We start from the raw sequence: 22,472 nt of genomic DNA, 5'->3' as shown, positions 1-22,472 counted from the left end.
AAACAGTAAAGACTAATAGAAAAATAAAATCTTTTCTTCCATATGAAGCTGGTATTACATTGAAAAATATAATGACCTACATCTAAATTTTAAAGACTTGTATAGGTACTGGGTTTTGGAATAAAGCCTGGAGGTTCCCTCACCAATTATACATAAACTTGAAGCCTCTGAGCTCCAGTATTTAAATGACTAGAAGTTTGTTACTAATTAAAGTATTTCTGGTTGCTTAGCATGTACCCGTGTGTGCCTTGCTAACTCACGATGTAGTCATGATTTAGTGAATTGTCATGAATTTAGATGGACCCTTTTTGGGGAGGAAAAAATTGGGGGAAGGAGCGGGGGGAAAGGAGAACAAATCAAGTACATTCTAGGCCAGAGCTCCCTTTAAACCACGTACCACCAAAATACGATCAGATGTGAAAAAACACATTAAGCACATTGGAGACTTTGTTTATCCAATGACTCCTTTTAATTGGTGTATTTTCCTGGTCCTGACAGGCACTAGTTAAGAGTTGTGCACTGCAGTGATTTAATTCTCTGCATTGCTGTCTGTTCTTGCCAGTTAACTGCAGAAGTTACTGTTGACGTTGTAGATTACGAATAAACCGGACAGTAAATATGTGACATTAGTGAAGCTGGTTCACAGCCATTTCATTAATAGAATGTTTACCTTGTGATCATTGGTACATTTGTAGATGCAATAGAATAAGGTTCTTTCTGTGTTCTTGGACCACCCACCACCGACTAGTGCTTCGTGGTGAAGTGAGGGCAAGTTAATTGCAAAGTTGAAAGAATTCAAGAAATCTTATTTGCAGAATTACTTCCTGAATTGATTTTCATTTTTGCAAGTAACTACTTCTCTATGGACTCAATTCACGAACCATAGTGGATGGTTCAGGGTATCCAGTAAGGATTACTTTTCTGCAGTGGAGAGAATACCGGTGGGTGAAAACTTTGTTGGTAAGGTAGCACAGAGCAACTTCATTAGAGGATCCTATACAGTAATTCCTTGTAACTCCAGAAACTGTTGGCATTGTTGACTATAATTGGTTGTTAGAAAGGACTGATATGAATATTTCTGAATCAAATTTAACCTGCCCAGTCAGAATTGTTAAAAACTACCCTTACGAGTAACAACAGAATTTTTAGCAATTTTAGCAGAGGCGGGTAAAACAGAGTTTGCTTCAAAAGCCAGTGGCTGTAACCGATTTCTTAATTCCAGTGAAGACTTTAATGAGTATAACGTTTTAACCATTAATGGGTAAGCACCCAATTCATTTCACTTTGAGGAAGAACTTTGTAATGTTGCTAACATGGAAGACTTCCATGTAATATATAATCTGTGTAATTTCTCCCCTTGTCTCTAGCTCTGTAACCTCCTTCAGCCCTACAACTGTCTTGAGATCTCTGCGCTCCTCCAATTCTGGCCTCTTGTGCATCCCTGATTTTAATCGCTCCACCATTTGCAGCCATGCCTTCAGCTGCCTAGGTCCTAAGCTCTGGAATTCCCTCCCTAAACCCGTATGCGTCTCTCTCCTCCTTTAAGACACTCCTTAAAACCTACTTCTTTGACCAAGCTTTTGGTCAGCTGTCCAAACATCTCCTTGTGGCTCGGAGTCACATTTTGTTTGATAATGCTCCTATGAAGCGCCTTGGGATGTCATACTATGTTTACAGGCGCATTATAAATACAAGTAATTGTGTATCCTGAGTACTCTTTGTTGCCTGACAATGGGAAATGGAAGTATTCTTCCAAGCATGCTAATTATACTTGATATCTTTACATGCATTTAAAAATGAGTGATATTAAGATGTTTGAACTGTTGGGAATTTGTACATGGTTATCAACAATACTGTGCAATCACTTTTTTTCTTTTAATCCAGGCCATTTTTGGACGCCTCCATTCAACATGGTAAGTTGCTCAGAATATATAATTTAGCATTTCTCTGTGTAGTTTTTTTAAAAAACTAACATAATCCTGATGAATGTAGAATTGAGTTGCCAGTTTATAAAAATTCTGACCCAAACATACTATGATTTAAAAAGAATTCTTACACTAGATGATCCATTTAGCAACTCGATCTACACAAAAACACTTGAAAATTTTGTAGAAAATGATTGACTTCTACGACAATTTCACGAACTTTGGTAAATTTTTGACAGGGATTTTGAGGACCATAGAAAATAGTGATTCCAAGGCAGTAATATGTTGGAGGGATTTAAGGAACCGAAACACTGATGGATTGCAACTGGTACCTGAACAAATTGAAATCAGTGTCTGCAGTTTACACTTTGCATTCATGGTGTAGGACATTGAAGAGCAAGTGCTGTATGAGAAGTGAAATTCTGATGAGCATGTAATATGTAGAAAATGTGTAATCACAAGCCCAAATATCAGCCAGTTGGTTTTAGATGCCCTTGTGCACCCTACCCATCACCAAGGAGCCCTAGTAAAATTCAAGTCAATGGGAATTAGGGGGAAAACTTTCCAGTGGCTGGAGTCATGCCTAGCACAAAGGAAGATGGTAGTGGTTGTTGGAGGCCAATCATCTCAGCCCCAGGACATTGCTGCAGGAGTTCCTCAGGGCAGTGTCCTAGGCCCAACCATCTTCAGCTGCTTCATCAATGACCGTCCCTCCATCATAAGGTCAGAAATGGGGATGTTCACTGATGATTGCACAGTGTTCAGTTCCATTTGCAACCCCTCAGATAATGAAGCTGTCTGTGCCCGCATGCAGCAAGACCTAGACAACATCAAGGCTTGGGCTGATAAGTGGCAATTAACATTTGTGCCAGGCAATGACCATCTCCAACAAGAGAGAGTCTAACCACCTACCCATGACATTCAATGGCATTACCATCGCCGAATCCCCCACCATCAACATCCTGGGGGTCACCATTGACCAGAAACTTAACTGGACCAGCCATATAAATACTGTGGCTACAAGAACAGGCCTGAGGCTGGGTATTCTGCAGCGAGTGACTCACCACCTGACTCCCCAAAGCCTTTCCACCATCTACAAGGCACAAGTCAGGAGTGTGATGGAATATTCTCCACTTGCCTGGATGAGTGCAGCTCCAACAACACTCCAGAAGCTTGACACCATCCAGGACAAAGCAGCCCGCTTGATTGGCACCCCATCCACCACCCTAAACATTCACTCCCTTCACCACCAGCGCAGAGTGGCTGCAGTGTGTACCGTCCACAGGATGCACTGCAACAACTTGCCAAGACTTCTTCAACAGCACCTCCCGAACCCGCGACCTCCACCACCTAGAAGGACAAGAGCAGCAGGCACGTGGGAACAACACCACCTGCACGTTCCCCTCCAAGTCACACACCGTCCCGACTTGGAAATATATCGCCGTTCCTTCATTGTCGCTGGGTCAAAATCCTGGAACTCCCTACCTAACAGCACTGTGGGAGAACCTTCACCACACGGACTGCAGCGGTTCAAGGCGGCGGCTCACCACCTCCTTAAGGGAAATTAGGGATGGGCAATAAATGCTGACCTTGCCAGCGACACCCACATCCCATGAACGAATTAAAAAAAAAAATCCCACTGCTTAGCCTATTGTTCAAGATGCAGGGTTGAGTGCACTAAATCCTCAGGCGAGTTCACCAACAGCACAATATCTGGAAAGGATCACTGCACTACTTTCAGAAGTGACTGGAGCAGACGTTCCCAAATCCAACCCTTAAGTTGCCATTCACCCTATTGAAGATTATATCAAATTAGGATGGGTGGCAGTGGACAACCTTTCCCCACTCTTCTTTTGAGAGAGGTTCAGTTAGCCTTTCATTTACTCTTACACAAATCTTGGAATTGGAGTACACATTCCAATTAAAATCCAAATCTTCCAACTTCTATGTGGAAGACATGAGGCACAACGTCAAAAACCTTTTGAAAATCGCTGGAACAATATTTCAATCTAAACACTCCATCAGTGACTCTAACTTGGCAGTCACTGTTCATTGTGAGCCAAGCACATTTTTCAAGGCTGCTTTTTACTGCCCTCCTGAAGATGGTTACGAGCCAGAGATTTAAAGTTTCTCAGAAATATTGAACCCTGCATTTGGAAAGCAAAGGACACGCCAGACTACTCAACTCCAGGATCGATTGATGTGAACCCCATACTGATCTCTCATAATTGATAAACCATGAAAAGGAAGCAGAGACCACCATTGCTGGAGCTATTTGCACAATCTTTTTTAACAATGCAGTTAATAGCCAATTTAAATTTGTCATAAATGTACTGCAGCCACTCGCCAAGGCTTCTTCGACAACACCTCCCAAACCCGTGACCTCTACCACCTAGAAGGACAAGGGCAGCGGGCACATGACAGTATTGGTAGGAGTGACCACCGCACAGTCCTCGTGGAGATGAAGTCCCATCTTGGCACTGAGGAGACCATCCAACGTGTTCTGTGGTGCTAACACCGTGCTAAATGGGATAGATTCAGAACAGATCTAGCAGCTCAAAACTGGGCATCCATGAGGCACTGTGGGCCATCAGCAGCAGCAGCAGAAGCAGAATTGTATTCCAGCACAATCTGTAACGTCATGGCCCGGCATATTCTTCACTCTACCATTACCAACAAGCCAGGGGATCAACCCTGGCTCAATGAGGAGTGTAGAAGAGCATGCCAGGAGCAGCACCAGGCGTACCCAAAAATGAGGTGCCAACCTGGTGAAGCTACAACTCAGGACAACATGCATGCTAAACAGCGGAAGCAACATGCTATAGACAGAGCTAAGCGATTGCACAACTAATGGATCAGATCAAAGCTCTGCAGCCTTGCCACATTCAGTCGTGAATGGTGGTGGACAATTAAACAACTAACGGGAGGAGGAGGCTCTGCAAACATCCCCATCCTCAATGATGGCGGAGCCCAGCAGGTGAGTGCAAAAGACAAGGCTGAAGCGTTTGCAACCATCTTCAGCCTAAAGTGCCAAGTGGATGATCCATTTCGGCCTCCTCCCGATATCCCCACCATCACAGAAGCCAGTCTTCAGCCAATTCGATTCACTCCACGTGATATCAAGAAACGGCTGAATGCACTGGATACAACAAAGGCTATGGGCTCCGACAACATTCCGGCTGTAGTGCTGAAGACTTGTGCTCCAGAACTAGCTGCGCCTCTAGCCAAGCTGTTCGAATACAGCTACAACACTGGCATCTACCCGACAATGTGGAAAATTGTCCAGGTATGTCCTGTCCACAAAAAGCAGGACAAATCCAATCCGGCCAATTACCACCCCATCAGTCTACTCTCAATCATCAGCAAAGTGATGGAAGGTGTCGTTGACAGTGCTATCAAGCGGCACTTACTCACCAATAACCTGCTCACCGATGCTGAGTTTGGGTTGCGCCAGGACCACTTGGCGCCAGACCTCATTACAGCCTTGGTCCAAACATTGACAAAAGAACTGAATTCCAGAGATGAGGTGAGAGTGACTGCCCTTGACATCAAGGCAGAATTTGACCAAGTGTGGCACCAAGGAGTCCTAGTAAAATTGAAGTCAATGGGAATCGGGGAAAACTCTCCAGTGGCTGGAGTCATACCTAGCACAAAGGAAGATGGTAGTGGTTGTTGGAGGCCAATCATCTCAGCCCCAGGACATTGCTGCAGGAGTTCCTCAGGGCAGTGTCCTAGGCCCAACCATCTTCAGCTGCTTCATCAATGACCTTCCCTCCATCAGGTCAGAAATGGGGATGTTCGCTGATGATTGCACAGTGTTCAGTTCCATCCGCAACCCCTCAGATAATGAAGCAGTCCGAGCCCGCATGCAGCAAGACCTGGACAACATCCAGGCTTGGGCTGATAAGTGGCAAGTAACATTCGTGCCAGACAAGTGCCAGGCAATGACCATCACCAACAAGAGAGAGTCTAACCACCTCCCCTTGACGTTCAATGGCATTACCATCGCCGAATCCCCCACCATCAACATCCTGGGGGTCACCTTTGACCAGAAACTTAACTGGACCAGCCATATAAATACTGTGGCTACGAGAGCAGGTCAGAGGCTGGGTATTCTGCGGCGAGTGACTCACTTCCTGACTCCCCAAAGCCTTTCCACCATCTACAAGGCACAAGTCAGGAGTGTGATGGAATACTCTCCACTTGCCTGGATGAGTGCAGCTCCAACAACACTCCAGAAGCTCGACACCATCCAGGACAAAGTAGCCCGCTTGATTTGCACCCCATCCACCCCCTAAACATTCACTCCTTGAGCACCGGCGCACAGTGGCTGCAGTGTGTGCCATCCACAGGATGCACTGCAGCAACTCGCCAAGGCTTCTTCGACAGCACCTCCCAAACCTGGGACCTCTACCACCTAGAAGGACAAGAGCAGCAGGCACATGGGAACAACACCACCTGCACGTTCCCCTCCAAGTCACACACCGTCCCGACTTGGAAATATATCGCCGTTCCTTCATTGTCGCTGGGTCAAAATCCTGGAACTCCCTACCTAACAGCACTGTGGGAGAACCTTCACCACACGGACTGCAGCGGTTCAAGAAGGCGGCTCACCACCACCTTCTCAAGGGCGATTAGGGATGGGCAATAAATGCTGGCCTCGCCAGCGATGCCCACATCACATGAACGAATTTAAAAAAAGTCCGAATATATGGAGGATTGACTAATGAGAAATACATTCTCGATTAAACAATCTTGTTTTTTTCCATTTCAATAAAGAAACTACATTTGCTCTATTTCCAGGTCTTGTCTATCTGTGAGCAATTTATAACATTGGTTCGGGGACAGAAAGCAGAGAGTAGCGGTGAATGGTTGTTTTTCAGACTGAAGGGAAGTATACAGTGATGTTCTCCAGGGGTCAGGTTAGGGCCACTGCTCTTTTTGATATATATTAATGACCTGTACTGGGTATAGAGGGTATCATTTCAAACAGATGACAAGTTTACAGATGACACGAAACTCTGAAATGCAGTAAGGAATGTGGAGGATAGTAACAGACTTCAGGAGGACATCGACAGACTGCTGAAATGGGCAGGCACAAGGCAGATGAAATTTAACGCAGAAAAGTGTGAAGTGATGCGTTTTGGTAGAAAAAATGAGGAGAGGCAATATAAACTAAATGGTACAATTTTAAAGAGGGTGCATTGCACATAGTCAAATCTTTGAAGGCGGCAGGATAAGTTGAGAAGGCTGTTAAAAAAAGCATATGGGATCCTGGGCTTTATTAAGGGATTGTAAACAATTTTACAACACCAAGTTATAGTCCAGCAATTTTATTTTAAATTCACAAGCTTTCGGAGATTTTCTCCTTCCTCAGGCAAATGTTTTGCCTGAGGAAGGAGAAAATCTCCGAAAGCTTGTGAATTTAAAATAAAATTGCTGGACTATAACTTGGTGTTGTAAAATTGTTTACAATTGTCAACCCCAGTCCATCACCGGCATCTCCACATCTTTATTAAGGGAGGCATAGAGTACAAAAACAAGGAAATTATGCTAAACCTTTGTAAAACACTAGGCTTCAACTGGAGTATTGTGGTCAATTCTGGGCATCACACTTCAGAAAGGGTACAGAAGAGATTTACTAGAATGGTGCCAGGGATGAGGGACTTCAATTATATGGGGAGACTGGAGAAGTTTGGGTTGTTCTCCTTAGAACAGAGAAGGTTAAGGGGAGATTTGCTGGAGGTGTTCAAAATCATGAATGGTTTTGACAGAGTAAATAAGGAGAAACTGTTTCCAGTGGCAGAAGGGTTGGTAACCAGAGGGCACAGATTTAAAGTGATCGGCAAAAGAGCCAGAGGCGACATGAAACGTTTTTTTAAACAGCGTGTTAGAGTGACCTGGAATGCACTGCCTGAAAGGGTGGTGGAAGCAAATTCAGTAATAACTTTTAAAAGGGAATTGGATAAATTCTTGAAGGGAAAAGATTTACAGGGCTATGGGGAAAGATCAGGGGAATGGGACTAATTGGATAGCTCTTTCAAAGAGCTGGCACAGGCACAATGGGCTGAATGCCCTCCTTCTGTGTTATTCCTATTATGATACAGATGTATTTCACTTTTCTTGCTGGTTGTCAAGCTAAGACAAGCTCTCAATGATAGCAATTGTAGTTTCTACTTCAGATATTCCAAGCTACAAATTCATGTATATGTAAAGATAAAATATAGAAAATCCTATAACCAGAAACCAGATGGATCTGATCCCAAAATATTGATGTGGAATTCAGGCAGAAATCTTTTCCTTCATTTACCGTATAGGTTCAAACTATTCTGACAGTCTGACTAATCTGTAGATTTATGACTTAAAATGAAATTGACATACATCAGTATGTTCCCAAATTTCTATGCCTGGGCAAGTCCCTGTAAATCCAACATGTTCCTGAGGACCAGTCCTAACTTAAAAGTTGATTGTTTGTACACAGAAATAATGTGCTGATGAGTAAGGTCGTATCGAAAAAATATATGCACAGAATTCTTGAGCCAGATGGATGTCATTCTGACCTCCAACCTGTTAGCGTGGATTTTGGACTGTTGAATTAAAGGCAACGATGAAGTGACTAATGGGTACACGACAGTGGTATTTACCCTAAAAACCACACTGAAATGCGCTTTGTGTAGATTAGACTAACCTTAATTAAAGGCTTAAATATAACGCTTGACTACTAATAAAATGGACACTATTAAACAAAATGGATTCTATTAAACAAAGGGACACTATTAAATAAAATGGATTCTGTGACTGTGGGAAAGACAGTTAAAAGTGTTGAGTTTGTACATTCCAGAACTGGCTTACAGTCTGGGAATACAAAGGACATTTCATAACGAACTGATGACAACCATTTTAAAGTTGAGAAGCTGTCTGCGTGCATTGCGGAATGCCCAGTCTTCTCCCAAAGTACTTTGTCCAATAAACTGCATGTTGAATCTTTAAGTCTGACTCCGAGTGGTAATTTTTCCCACAACAAACCCATGTTTGAGAATCTGTGATAGATGTAAATGTACCAAGTTAATGTTGTTACAGTTGTTCCAAGGACATGCATAATTTGTTGAGTCGAACCTTCTCTCTATAGATGGGTCACATCTGCAGTTAAACATTACCAAGACATGTATTGTTGTTAAACAATATTGAAACATAAATGATTCTGTCACTGAGAGGAAAATTCTCTTTCCTTTTTGATACCACCAGTTTATCCCAGTTTAGAATTTCTTCATCAATTTGAATAATCTTGTTGTAGTATTCACCACTGCTGATTACATGGCAATTATATTGTATTTGATGTCTGTGCTATCTGCTGGTGTGAATTCTTCTAACTACTGGTTTGCTGTATGACCTTAATGCACAGGAAGGTGGACTGCTGTTTTCACATTCCCTTTATCCCAACACTAATTTGCTGTTGACTTGTTCCTTTTTCAAAGTGATGTAACGATTGGATTCAGTGGGGTCTCAGATTTTAAAAATCATTGTAAAATACAAGGCATGAAGTGTTCATGTGTGTCATGCAACTTTGTTGCTTTGAGATAATTGTTGAATTTATATAGTAGTTGATGTTCAAAACGTCAAAGTGCTTTTCATAACATTTTTGAATGCAATGATTGTGTAAGCAAGCTACCCATTTACAGATTGATGTTTCTATTTTTCTATAGTGGAAACAAAACGGCCAACTGGAAAGGAGAACACACAGATGCCAGCTGCCAGGTGAGAAGAAAAATACAGTTTAGTAAAGTAAATTGTTTTTTTCTTGTGTCCTGACAGTACTTAAACTGAGTGTCATCTTTATTTCTCAATCATTAAATCTAATCTACAGAAGTCCTTAGTCCACACTTATTGCCGTATTGGGCATGAAAGATGGTATGACTATTCTCTTACGGGAAGCAAACATTTAGGGGGACTATTTTCTTTTGAAAGTACTTCTCCATTCCCCTACATATCTCTGAAAAAGTTACAAAGATTAGTACATCTTTTGTGGCATTACTTGAGGTGGGTCCTCTCACCCTGTGATCTTGATGGGTTACCCTGATTTACCTGTCTCAGAATCTTGCCCTTCTCTCCATCTGTTTTTCCCTCTTACCCACTCTGTGCCTCTTCCAAGATGTCTGTATACTGCTGTGATCTGTGTCTATCTCCTGAGTTTCCCATGCCCGTTTTCACCCTGGCCCTCATTTTATATCTCTCCCTTTTTTCTCTCGCTCTTTTCTCTTTCTCACTTTTTTTCATTTTCTCTCTCCCCACCATTATTTTTCTCTGTCTTTCATTCTCTCTGGTTCCCCATTTTCACTTGATGTCTCTCTATTTTCACATGGTGTTGCCCTATTGTGTCTCTTTCTCTTCCCCATTCTTTCTCTCCAGCTTGCTCCCGCTCCCATTTTGTTGTGCCCCCATTTTGTCGCGTCATCTAGTGCCGCGTGCCCCCCCCCCCCCCCCCACTCAAAATATTTACTAGCAATGGTATTTTTTAGGAGACGTGAAATTTTTAACTGAGTGAGTAACGAGACTTTTAATGTCAGGCAGGAACCTGTGGGCAGGCTGAATAATACCAGATGGGGGAAGCACAGCATTTGGTGGGATAGACTTGGGATGAGCAGTTTTTTCAAAACCAAAATTAATACGAGATGCTGAGGCTGGACGCAGACAAGAATGCTTAGTGGGTAATTTAGCATTCTGTATTGAAGGCTACAAATTCTAGTTTTTTTGAAAAGAAACTGTTACTCCCTTGACAGCTTAATGGGTAAATGCACCATGTGGTGTGGTTTTAAGCCATATAGACCAGTGAGTCCCTGGTTCAGTTTGTTTTCTGCCAACTGTTGGGATGCTGCATTTACCCCCGGATTCCTGTTCCTAATCACTGTCCAATGACTCCTTTGAAAAGTGCATGTCTTTGGATATTGGATCAGGACAAGGTTGGATTGGCGCAGCTCAGATCTTCACCGTTGGGAATAGCCTGCTAACACTCATTGTCTGGCTTCCGAAATGAATGGGCACTTGGTTGGTGTAATAAAGGTGTTCTCTAACAAGAGTTGGTTTCTCCAGGAAAGGAGGGGAGAGAAAAGTAATGGAAAAAAACTTTTATCTGTGTTGAGCTTCCACTTACCAATTTTTAAAAAATGTACCTGGCAAACCTTGACAAAAGTGAATGTATTTGAATAATTTTATTTTATAGCTTTGTTCCAGTTCAGGTGAAAACAGAGCCGTGTGATGACAGCCAACCTAGTAAGTGCCAGTTTTTCAAATTCTGTCAGTGCTGTCGGTTTTTTGTTTAAGAAAAAGCCAGAGGATGTTGATGTGATATCAATAGCCACTTAACATTTCAGCATCGTATTTTTAACGATAACATGTAGCTCTTAATTGTGTTTGATTTTATTGGAATTTTAGGAAATAGTGTAGTGATTACTTCTAGTTTTCAACAATAGCACCCATCAAAATAAAAGATATAATATTGGGCAAGCTTTTGGGATTGGACTCAGTTACACGAGATAGTTTCGGATGAGGAAGATCATTCATCACATTTTAATTGATCCATTCAGAAAGATCCTAGAGTCCCCCAATTCCAGGGTTTTCGCCTTCTCTACTCTTCCTGGAAGTCTACTTCATATGTCGAAGACTGAAGATTTTCCTGACTTCAGTCTTGAATTTACCTTGTAACAGTTTGAAGTTATCCCCTTGTCCTAATCTCTCAATGTATCTTCAAGTAACATTCCAGATGTACCATTTTCGTTCGTTTAACTATCTTGCATACCTCTAAGATCATCTCAGTTTCTTTCCAAGCTGAAAAACCCAAGGTGCTCAATTCTTTCCTCAAATAATTGATCACGCACTCGTCTCACCTTCTTGGGGTGGGAAAATAAGAACTGTTGTGCTTTCAAACATGCCTTGTTGTGGCATTAATTCTGCTGTTAGGTTTGGCCAGGGCACATGTTTCACTTAAGTCATCTTGAATATCCCTGACGTGGGACAAATCAAACACAAGATATAAACCAAACACTTAACCTTAGTAGACTACAAAACTAGGGTGCTTTTTCTTGTGCATAAATCGATAACTGAAATTGTCTTAGATGGATCATGAATTACATATTGAGGGTTTCTCATTATACATTATTTATATTTTAATAAGTTTCTTGGGTTGCAGTAAACTTTGCTAGGTTAAATTTTTACTGCATGCGGGGAAAGAAAAATCAGCAATTGAAGGATTGTACCGAACGAAAGAGATTTTTGGGTAAACACTATTGTAACAATTTGATGTTTAAACAGGACTTTAGGTAGGTAGTGGAGGCCTGTTTTTTTTAAAAATTGCATTGGCAGCATTCTACAAAAAGAGTTTAAATGCTCTGCAAAAAAAGTTTATTTTTGCTTTGAAAAATAATTCACATAAAATATAGTTTACTCCACTTGATTGAATACTTGTGGCTTAGAAAATCATGCAGGGCTTCAATTTCATCTGCAGCCATTGTTTACCCCTGTTAACTTGAATATTTTCTCCAGCAGAGTTTTTGCTGTTTGAATGTACAAATTGTACAGCAACCTAACTTTGGTTTAACAACCTTCATGCAATCAGATAGTCATCTTCAGTTAAATATGCTCTCTTTTTGTGTCATCTATAAATTTTATAAAAGTATATACATTAAGCAATAGCATTAACCGTTACCTCTAGGGAATACCACTGTTTAAGTCATTCCAAAAAAATCTATTAACCACGACTGTCTTTTCTGTCCTTCAGCCAGCTTTCTAATCTCGCTGCCACATTCCTCAATATTATCAATAGTCTTTCCATGTGGCATCTTATCGAACACCTTTTAAAAATCCATGTGTATATAATATTTTTTTATTAATATGCTCCATTATTTCCTCAAAGAACCTCATTAAATTTGTCAGACATGACTTGCCTTTTTCAAATCAATGATATTCTACCAGAGAGACTATTAACTATGAGGGGAGTGTAGAGAAACTGGCTTTTTCTTTGGTACAGCGATGGTGAAGAGGAGATCTGATAGAGATGTTCAATGTTATGAGGAGGTTTATGGTAATGGATTATAAGGGCATTAAGTGAGTCGGTAATTAGAGGGCATAAACTAAAGATCTTCAAAAGAATGAAGGGAGGGGTTATGAGATTTTTATTTTACAAATAGTATTGTCAGGACATGAAATGCCCTACAAGAAACAGTAGTGGAAAGCAGATTCCATAATGGCTTTTAAAGGGGAAGCGGTGAAGAATATGTGAAAAGGGCAAGAGAACGAGACTATGTAGATGGGTCTTTCAGAGAACCAGTGTGGTGTGATGGGCTAAATGGCCTGCTTCTGTGCTGCATGAGTCTATAACCATGTACATCAAGTTGCAAGGTCAGTGAAGTATGCTTAAAATACATACTAAGCTGATTTGTGTGTTTAACTGATTGACCATTGAAATCATTTAACCATATGCTTAACTCGGTGCGCTTTGAACTTTTGAAATTGACATCTAAATGACTGAAGTGCTTGTGAACGGAATGCGTTGTTGAATGTAGCACCGGCTGATTGCTGTACATTTAATACAAGTTCCACGTCTAATGAGAAAAAAAAGTGCCAAATGCTGAAGAGGTGCTCTATTGTACTTCACCTTTATAGCGAAAGAGCTGTGTGCAAGTTGTCAAGATCGACTTTATATAAATAAGAAAGTCCTGACGATAGACATTTTTATGAGAACAGCAGGTGCAAAATAGGTAGTTGAAAAGCCAGATTAAAAATAGTTATGTGCTAAGTAGTAGCTATTTTGAGCAATGAGCTGATAAATTACATAGAATTATATAGTATTTACTGCACAGAAACAGGCCATTTGGCCCAACTGGTCCATGTTTATGCTCCGGTCGAGCCTCCTTGCACCTCTCCAAGTAACCGTATCAGCATAATCTTCTATTCCTTACTTCCTTATCTGTTTATCTAGCTTTCTCTTAAATACATATCTTGTGTTTTAGGCACATCTGTTGAACCAGTCGCAATCAAAGCTGAGCCAGAAGATCCAGATTATTATCGATACACTGTTCAAGGTAATATGGAAATCCTGCTGACTAAAAAATTTGTTACTCCTGGCTTTTAGCCCATGTGATAAATACATGCTCAGTGTAGTTTAATGAAATCAAAATTGGGATGTTTACCTCTGTTATTAAAAACATTGAATTTTTAAAGCTTCTTCCTTCTGCTGATTGATCTATGCGCACCATGTGATAAAGCAGTGTTTCAGTTCATCAGTCTGATTGTTCTTTTGGAAGTGTGTGACCGATTCCATCAATGAGCACATTCCAAATCTGCAGCATCAACTTACCTCATTAAGGCAGAGAGGGCAAGCGTGTACAGAGAAAGAGCATAGGTAGAGAACGGGAAATGCGAAAGTGGAAAGAATGGGGCAGATTCTGACAGTCTCTTAAGTGAGTGCAATTTAATGGTGTAATTGCAAAACATGCAGGAAAGGAAGGAAATGGGAAAGGAGAAAAATGAGCTGCCAAGGGTTAGTGCCTGAGAGAGCGCACAGTATGAGAGAGAGTGGAAGATAGAGGAAGGTGGCAAGGATTAGAAAATAGGAGAAATGGTTACAAGAAGTGGCATGGGTTTATTTTTCGTCCATGAAGGGGGATCCACTAGTAACCTGTTATTACTTGAGTAGTTATAAAATGTTTACATTTAGAGCCATACATGGTTGACCTACACTGATGCATTAGTTGATCACCGAGAGGAATATTGCTAGTATTCTCAGTAATTCTCATAGGGAGTTCTGATTTCAGTTGGGCTTTCTAGGCCTTTGCCCATCAGGAAAGAATAATTAAAGGGAAAGTTGGTTGCTGCTTACATTGGCAGAAGCCCGTTAATGGATTGGCAAGTTTAAACCTGCCTGCCTCATGGTTAGAAAATAGTGACATAGAATTCCAGAAGAACTGAATAGAAAAGTGACTGGGCCTGGAAAAGCTTGAAGGCTATTAGACTGATACCTAGCTTAAAAGCCCTCAGTTACCAAGATAGGCTTAGAAAACTGGAAAAGTATAGACTTTGCAGGGGATATTTGATTGAGCCCTTTGAAATAATGAAGGAACTAGACTGTCCATGTGAATAGTCTATTTAACTGAGATAGGTTAGGGCGAACCAGGGACGTGCATTTAAGAATATAAGAAATAGGAGCAGGAATAGGCCATACGGCCCCTCGAGCCTGCTCTGCCATTCACTAAGATCATGGTTGATCTTCGGCCTCAACTCCACTTTCCTGCCTGATCCCCCATATCCCTTGATTCCCTTAGAGTCCAAAAATCTATCTATCTCAGCCTTGAATATAGTCAACGACTGAGCATCCACAGCCCTCTGGGATTAGAGAATTCCAAAGATTCACAATCCTCTAAGTGAAGAAATTTCTCCTCCTCTCAGTCCTAAATGGCCGACCCCTTATCCTGAGACTATGCCCCCTAGTTGTAGACTCTCCAGCCGGAGGAAGCAGCCTCTCGGCATCTACCCTGTCAGGCCCTCTCAGAATCTTATGTTTCAATGAGATCACCTCTCATTCTTCTGAACTCCAGTGAGTATAGGCCCATTCTACTCAACCTCTCCTCAGAGGACAACCCTCTCATCCCAGGAATCAATCTAGTGAACCTTTGTTTCACCACTTCTAAGGCAAGTATATCCTTCCTTAGATAAGGAGGCCAAAACTCTACTCAGTACTCCAGGTGTGGTGTCACCAAAACCCTGTATAATTGCAGCAAGACTTCCTGACTCTTGTACTCCAATCCCCTTGCAGTAAAAGCCAGCATACCATTTGCCTTCCTAATTGCTTGTTGTACCTGCGTTTTAACATTGTTTTTCGTGTACAAAGGCACCCAAATCCCTCTGAACACCAACATTTAATAGTTTCTCACCATTTAAAAAATATTCTGTTTTTCTATTCTTCCTACTGAAGTGAATAACCTCACATTCCCCCACATTATATGCCATCTGCCACCTTCTTGTCCACTCACTTAACCTGCCTATTTCCCTTTCCAGACTCTGTCCTTCTCACAGCTTACTTTCCCACCTAGCTTTGTATCGTCAATAAACCTGGATACACTACACTCGGTCCATTCACCTAAGTCATTAATATAGATTGTAAATAGCTGGGGCCCCTGCACTGATCCTTGCGGCACCCCGCTAGTTACAGCCTGCCAACCCGAAAATGACTTGTTTATTCCTACTCTGTTCTCTGTCCATTAACCAATCCTCTATCCACGCTAATATATCACCCCCAACCCCATGAGCCCTTATTATGTGTAACAACCTTTCGTGTGGCACCTTATCAAATGCCTTTTGAAAATCCAAACATACTACATCCACTGGTTCCCCTTTATCTACCCTGCTAGTTACATCCTCAAAAAAACTAATAGATTAGTCGAACATTTTCTCTTTCATAAAACCATGTTGACTCTGCCTAATCATATGATTTTCTAAGTGCCCTGTTACCACATCCTTAATAATGGATTCCAGCATTTTCCCTACTACTGATGTCAGGCTAACTGGCCTGTAGTTCCCTGTTTTCTCTCTCCCTTCTTTCTTGAATAGCGATGTTACATTTGCTACCTTCCAATCCACTGGGAGCATTCTACAATCTAAGTTACACAAGCTTAGAAATAGGTTAGATGTTGGGAGAAATGTTCTTTTCCTGGAGAGTCATCGACCTTTGGAACAAGTTGCCGGCGAATGGAGTGAGTGCGGATTCGCATGTAAGCTTTCAAAAGGGAGCGGGATGTGTTCCTGGCTGTGGCCGATACCACAGCGAACAAAAGGTAGGTGGGATATTGGCAAAATGTGTCATGGTCACTGTGGTCTCCTGAAACTTGTTTTGATGGCCTTCAGGGGCCAGGGACACATTGCCCACATTTTTCCTCCCTGAATTGGCCTAGCGTATTTGTATTTGTTTTTGTTTTTGCCTTTCCCAGGAGATTGCATGACTTCTGTTGGGTTGAGCTTGATGCATTCATGATACTCAATTGCATCATAACTGTATGGGACAGGCTTAATGGATCAGCTGGTCTTTTTCTGTCCATCTTTTTCGTATGTTTGTATGATGTGCTTACATATCCATTTTAAAAAAAAGACTTAAGCAATACATGCTGTAAAGATTAGTAATGGAAGTTTAAAAACAATTATGCCTTTTATGACAGGGCCTAGTGTGACCACTTCTGAAGCCAGTGATACTGATGGAGCTTCCCAATCAAAGTCTTATCAAGGTAATTGTTTTTCAGAGCATTATTTTAACATGTAATTTCTAAGACAGTTTCTCAGTAATTTTAAATCAAAAATGCAAAACCCACCAATAAGAGCTGATTTGATTGTACACTTAATCTTTGTTCCTGCACAAAACGGTTACAATGTGTTTCTTCCCAATTAAATATCTTGTACTGATACTTTCCATCTGTTAACATGTTGTGGGTAGGGGGAGGAATTAAATTGGTATTGCTGCATTGTTTTTATCTGCTTTAAGTAGAGCTTACTGTAGTGAGCTCTGGTGTGATAAGGGATGAGTTTTCATAGCTTCCCTTTCTTTTGTCAACAGAATTTTTTGTTCCTGCTGCTTCTATTTAATTGAGCATTTCAAACTATTTTGAATGCACAGTGTCACTATTTTTGACTAGATATTATTCGTGTCCTCGTTGACCTATATTGATCCCCAATGCCTCGGTTTTAAAATTTTCAGCCTTGTTCCTGGTCAAATTCTTCATTTCGCTGACTCTGGCCTTTTGTGCATCCCCCCTTCCCTTTGTCCCATTGCCCCACCTTTGGCTTCTGTGCTTTCTGCTGCCTAGGCCCCATACTCTGGAATTCCATCACTTAAACCCCTCGTCCTCTCCACCTCCCTCTCCTTCCCCATGACCCTCCTTAAATCCCATCCCTTCAACCAAATTTTTGGTCACCTCTCATACTAGCTCTTCCTTTGGCTTGGTGTTCATTTTTTCCTTACAGCTCTGTGAAGTACTGTAGGGTGTTTTTTCTATATTTAAAATGTGAAAGTTGCTATATCAATGCAAGTTGTTATTGTCTTGTGCTCCAGACATCAAATTGTGTATTGATGGCTCCAGTTGAAGAGCAATCTGGCACAAGGGCAGTAGGCTAAGTGGACATCTCAGATTCTGTGTAAAACCTTGATTGTATTTTGTAGTTGCACCTCACTCATCACTGCTAAGCCAAAGATCGATGGCGTATTTGTAGTGTATTGTACTGTGAGCCACATTAATTGTTTTTGGATATGACTGCAAGCCAACTAAGAGCAACTAACTCACTATAGCATGCTTGTGACTTTGTCATACCCAATCCAATTATGAGCTATAGTTTGTTTGATATACGCTCGATCCAGTTGAGCTGTAGTGTATATATGATTTGTTATACTCTATCAGATTACGGCTTACTTCATCATCACTTTGAGCCTCTTAGACAGTAATGTAGTGGGACAACAAAAAATGTGGGCATTTAGCAAAGTTAGCTGTTATCGATGATGTTCAATCATATCTTGCAAAGAACTGAAGTGTTGTTCTCACAGAAAAGTCAAGAAAGATCATCCAACAGCTTCGGATTGGTGAGGGCGACTTGAAAAACAGAACAGGCTGGTTTTATAATTTTAGTGCGCTGCTTGGAATGATCAGAGCAGTGTTTAATTCCATAAGTTAGGAAATTACTGAAAATTAGTGCAACACTGGGCTCTAGAGGACGAATTTAATGTGCCTTTGGTTTTTCTGATTACCTCTCACCAATCAATACATTTAGCTTCAAAGGGGAGAGATACTTGGATGGGGAAAATGGCAACCAGCACTTCAGCTCGCTGCTGTTTGTCCAAGGGTGGCAAGAAAAGACCTCCAATGCACATCGATAATTCTGCGGAATAGCTATTGTTCAGGGACAAGTGCATCCTGCTAGAGAGATCTGAAAAACAAAAAGGCTTGAGAGGCATCATAATTTTTCTACAGGATGGGTCAGAAATTTGACAGGAACATTGCAAGGTCGAACCAAAAAATGATCCTAATTGTGTATTATTGTCCTGTTCACTCGAAAGATATTTGAGATTTTAGATCATCAGAAAGTCTACCTGGCCCTAAGTATGACAGGCCACATTCAGCCTGTAGATCAAGATGTGATACAGAAAGTTCAAGGACTTTTGTTGGTGTCCCCCCGATGAACAAAGTGATCATGTGCATGGAATGGCGACAGCAATGGTCAATTCTTACAGACCATGAAGATTAATTGTAGTTTATGGAATAGGTTGGCTGAGCAATTTCACCATTGAAGCATCTGTTGGAGAACCTGAATTGTAGCAGACACTAACTTTGGCATGTATATAAACATGGATGATGTGACCTGTGCCCGGCTAATAGGTGCAGAAATGATGCAGAATCTGTTAGGAATGTAGAACTGGTTGAAAGTGGCAGAAGAGGACGATAATGATCATTGTGGACAAGCTGATTGTTCACTCAAGTGAGGCATTGGCAATGGTAAACACAGTCTAGATTTGTTGTAACATTAAATGATAATGACGGTGTGCAAAAATGCCTCCGTATATTGCTTACTGTTGCAGACAAAGTATGATCTACCCCAGGAGGAAAGAGAGACCGTTGCCTTACTGTAAATACTTTGTAAATGTGTAGACATGTTTAATCTGTTGTGTACTGTTTAAAGCAGTAACTTTGGGTTGAATATCCACGATCCCGCTCTGTCGAGGTAACTGTGGGAATCGAACCATGCTGGTGAAAGAGGAGCCTGACTGTGCAAGAGTTTCTGGGGTCAAGTCATTCCATGAAGCAGGTGGGTGCCTGCACCGGGGTGCCTGCTAGCAGAGGAAACAAAGCACAGTGCTTGCCATCTGACCAAACTAGACTAAAATCTCAGTGAAATTTGAAATTGATCCTCTTTACAGGAGGACCAATTTCCCTTGGGTAGCCATTTATCTTCAGAGGTCTTCCAGGACATGATCCCCAGTCTGCAACATTCCTTTGGGCCCCATTTATGCTGCTTCACTCAACTGGATATTTTACTTAACCCCTTCAACTTTGGTTATATGGAGACTACACTGTATGTGGCTGCTTTCAGCTTGCTCTTTGCAACCCTCACCACCACCTTTGTTTGTCCTTGTGATTAATGTTCACAAGTAGCACACTTAGTTACAGCTGAAAATCTTTCAAGCGGCTGACCACTTTTTGTGAATAAAAACAGGATTTGATGGTAGTTTGTATGATCACCTTCATTCTGCTCCACTTCCTTTACCTCTGTTGTGATGTCTTGTATCTCCTGCTTGATCTCACTGGATGTTGCTTTGATCCTGACTTAATTTTTTTATGCACCTGTGCTGTGCTTCCCTGTATCTGCTGCTTATTCACACCAGATGGTGCTGTAGTTCCCACAGTAGAATTCATGTGCTGTTCATTAAATCTTGCTTTGTTTCAACAATGCCTGCAAAGAAAAAACATAAAACCTATTCTGTGGTTGACAAGTTGGAAGCTGTGGAAAGACTGGAGTGCTGCCAAATAGAAGCAAGTGTCCCTTGATTTGGATGTTCTAGGGGAACATTATGTGGGTGGATAAAAGAAACCAACAAACTGATATCAAGTGCTGATAACTCTTGACGATGCAGTGTACACTGGATTCTTTCAGCAATACTGTCTTAGTGTGCCACTGTTGTGAAGCTGAAGGCAGAAAGACTTTCCAGAGAGATTGACACTGCTAGTATTTTTAAGACAAGTGATGGATGGCTTTGAAATAATGAAAAAGGCATGAAGTGAGCCAGCTAGCCATTCATGGAGCATAGTGTTCCACAGATTGCTGTACAGACCATTCTGCTGCTATAGAATTTCCTGCAGAGCTGAAAAAATGTTGTAGAAGAAGGTGGGTATGTGCAAGAGCAGCTATACAACTTTGATAAAGTGGCATTTTTGTGAAACTATTGCCCAACAAAACTCTGGCACCCTGTGACAGTCCATAGGTGGCCGGGTACAACGTGTTCTAATACCATTGTATTTTCCCCTACATAATGGTCATTACTGGTATTTTGAATTGTAAAGTTTGTTTAGTAATCAACCTGATCCTAACAAATTAGGTTTTTCTGCTTGCTTCAGTAATGCATAGCAACTATTATGTTCAAAAGCATGAGTAATCTATTTTCTGTTTAGAGATGAGGCAGATTACATCAGACACTTTTTGTTCTTCCTTTGAGCACAACAAATTATATACGATTTATTTTGTTTATTTATAGAAAAATCTGCAGTGTACAGTAATTTTCATAAAAACCATTAAAGTTTGTTATGAGAATGTGGAGCATTTTAATGGTTGCTGGCACCATTACTCCCTTCCTGTGTCCTTTGGCCTTTTATACAGTCAACACAAAAAGAGATTGCTCTGTTCTACTTCTGTATCAGTGACGATGACCAGCTTCAAAGCTTCATTTCTGTACCATTACCATTCAGCCGACTTCCATGGTGCCCTGATTGCGTCCGATCGGTTTGGTCTCTGAAGCTAAGCAAAGTTAGGCTTGATTAGTACTTGGATGGGAGACAGCCTGGGAATGCTAGGTGCAGTAGTTTTTTCTATTAAGAAGGGTATACTGTATTTTTTAAACATACAAAAATGCGCATGCCTGTAATTTTCAGTGTAGTTTGACAACATGCTTGCACTTTGAAGTTCAGTATTTATTTGCTCCTGAAAATGGGTAGTTTTGATGTTGGATACTGTCTATATGTTGCACTTGCCAGTGAAGTGCTTATGTGACTGGATGAATCTTTGTCCAAAAAGCACTATATTCATCATCCATCCGATGGAACAAGGTGTTATTTCTACAATGGGCACCATTAACTACTGTCTTTCTATAAGATTATAAAATAACATTTCTTGAGTTTTTGAGAATATTCACATTGAAAGACTGGCGAAATCTCCTGCTGTATAGCATCATACACAAGGCTTTTAAGTAATCTCAGTCTGATTTATGCACAATCTCAGTATAAACACATAGATTTGACTTGCATAAAGCAATGTGCTATATGTTAAAAGCTTACTGATTTTTTTAAATTGATGGATTTAGAAGACCAATATGTGGCTAACGTTTTAAAAACAAAAATTACCAAATTGAAAACATCAAAGTCTCCAGAGGAGCACATGAAGGCTTGATATGACTGGGATTATTTTTGCTTAACGTGAAGTCATGACTGACCTGGACATGTTCTGCTATGGCTGTGTGGACAAGAGAAATATGGGAGAGCAAAGGGGAAGGTGAACCAGCAGCAGTGGATGTAGTCACTACCCAGCTCGCAGATCAGTTTAGAAGAATGTCGCTATGTTTTAAAAGGCAAGGTGATAATCAAATGGAGCAGGCAGCAAAAAAAAATGAATAAGAATAACTGCAGGCTGAAATGGTGATTTCTATCTCCATAAGGATGCAGCACTTTACCATGCTTTATATTGTCACTTTTTTTACATGTCTAATCAATATAACAAATGTCAGTTAATTGTCTATATAAGTAAACAGTAGTGTAC

The 22,472-nt window shown here is 41.1% G+C and overlaps 1 protein-coding gene across 7 annotated transcripts in view; it reads left to right on the top strand.

Annotated features, from left to right (window-relative positions):
* Nucleotides 1-22,472, top strand: part of LOC137344834 (general transcription factor II-I-like) — a 168,879-nt gene that overhangs the window by 65,030 nt on the left and 81,377 nt on the right. For all 7 annotated transcript variants that reach the window (XM_068008018.1, XM_068008019.1, XM_068008020.1 and 4 more), the window contains 5 exons: nucleotides 1,885-1,913; nucleotides 9,629-9,680; nucleotides 11,143-11,192; nucleotides 13,928-13,999; nucleotides 17,126-17,191. In XM_068008018.1, coding sequence (XP_067864119.1) covers nucleotides 1,885-1,913; nucleotides 9,629-9,680; nucleotides 11,143-11,192; nucleotides 13,928-13,999; nucleotides 17,126-17,191 — 269 coding nt within the window. The remainder of the gene's footprint in view (nucleotides 1-1,884; nucleotides 1,914-9,628; nucleotides 9,681-11,142; nucleotides 11,193-13,927; nucleotides 14,000-17,125; nucleotides 17,192-22,472) is intronic.

Source organism: Heptranchias perlo, chromosome 28 (genome assembly GCF_035084215.1).
Source record: "Heptranchias perlo isolate sHepPer1 chromosome 28, sHepPer1.hap1, whole genome shotgun sequence".
NCBI lineage: Eukaryota > Metazoa > Chordata > Chondrichthyes > Hexanchiformes > Hexanchidae > Heptranchias > Heptranchias perlo.
Note: the sequence above shows the minus strand (reverse complement) of the source record. Positions and strands in the feature narration are given on the sequence as shown.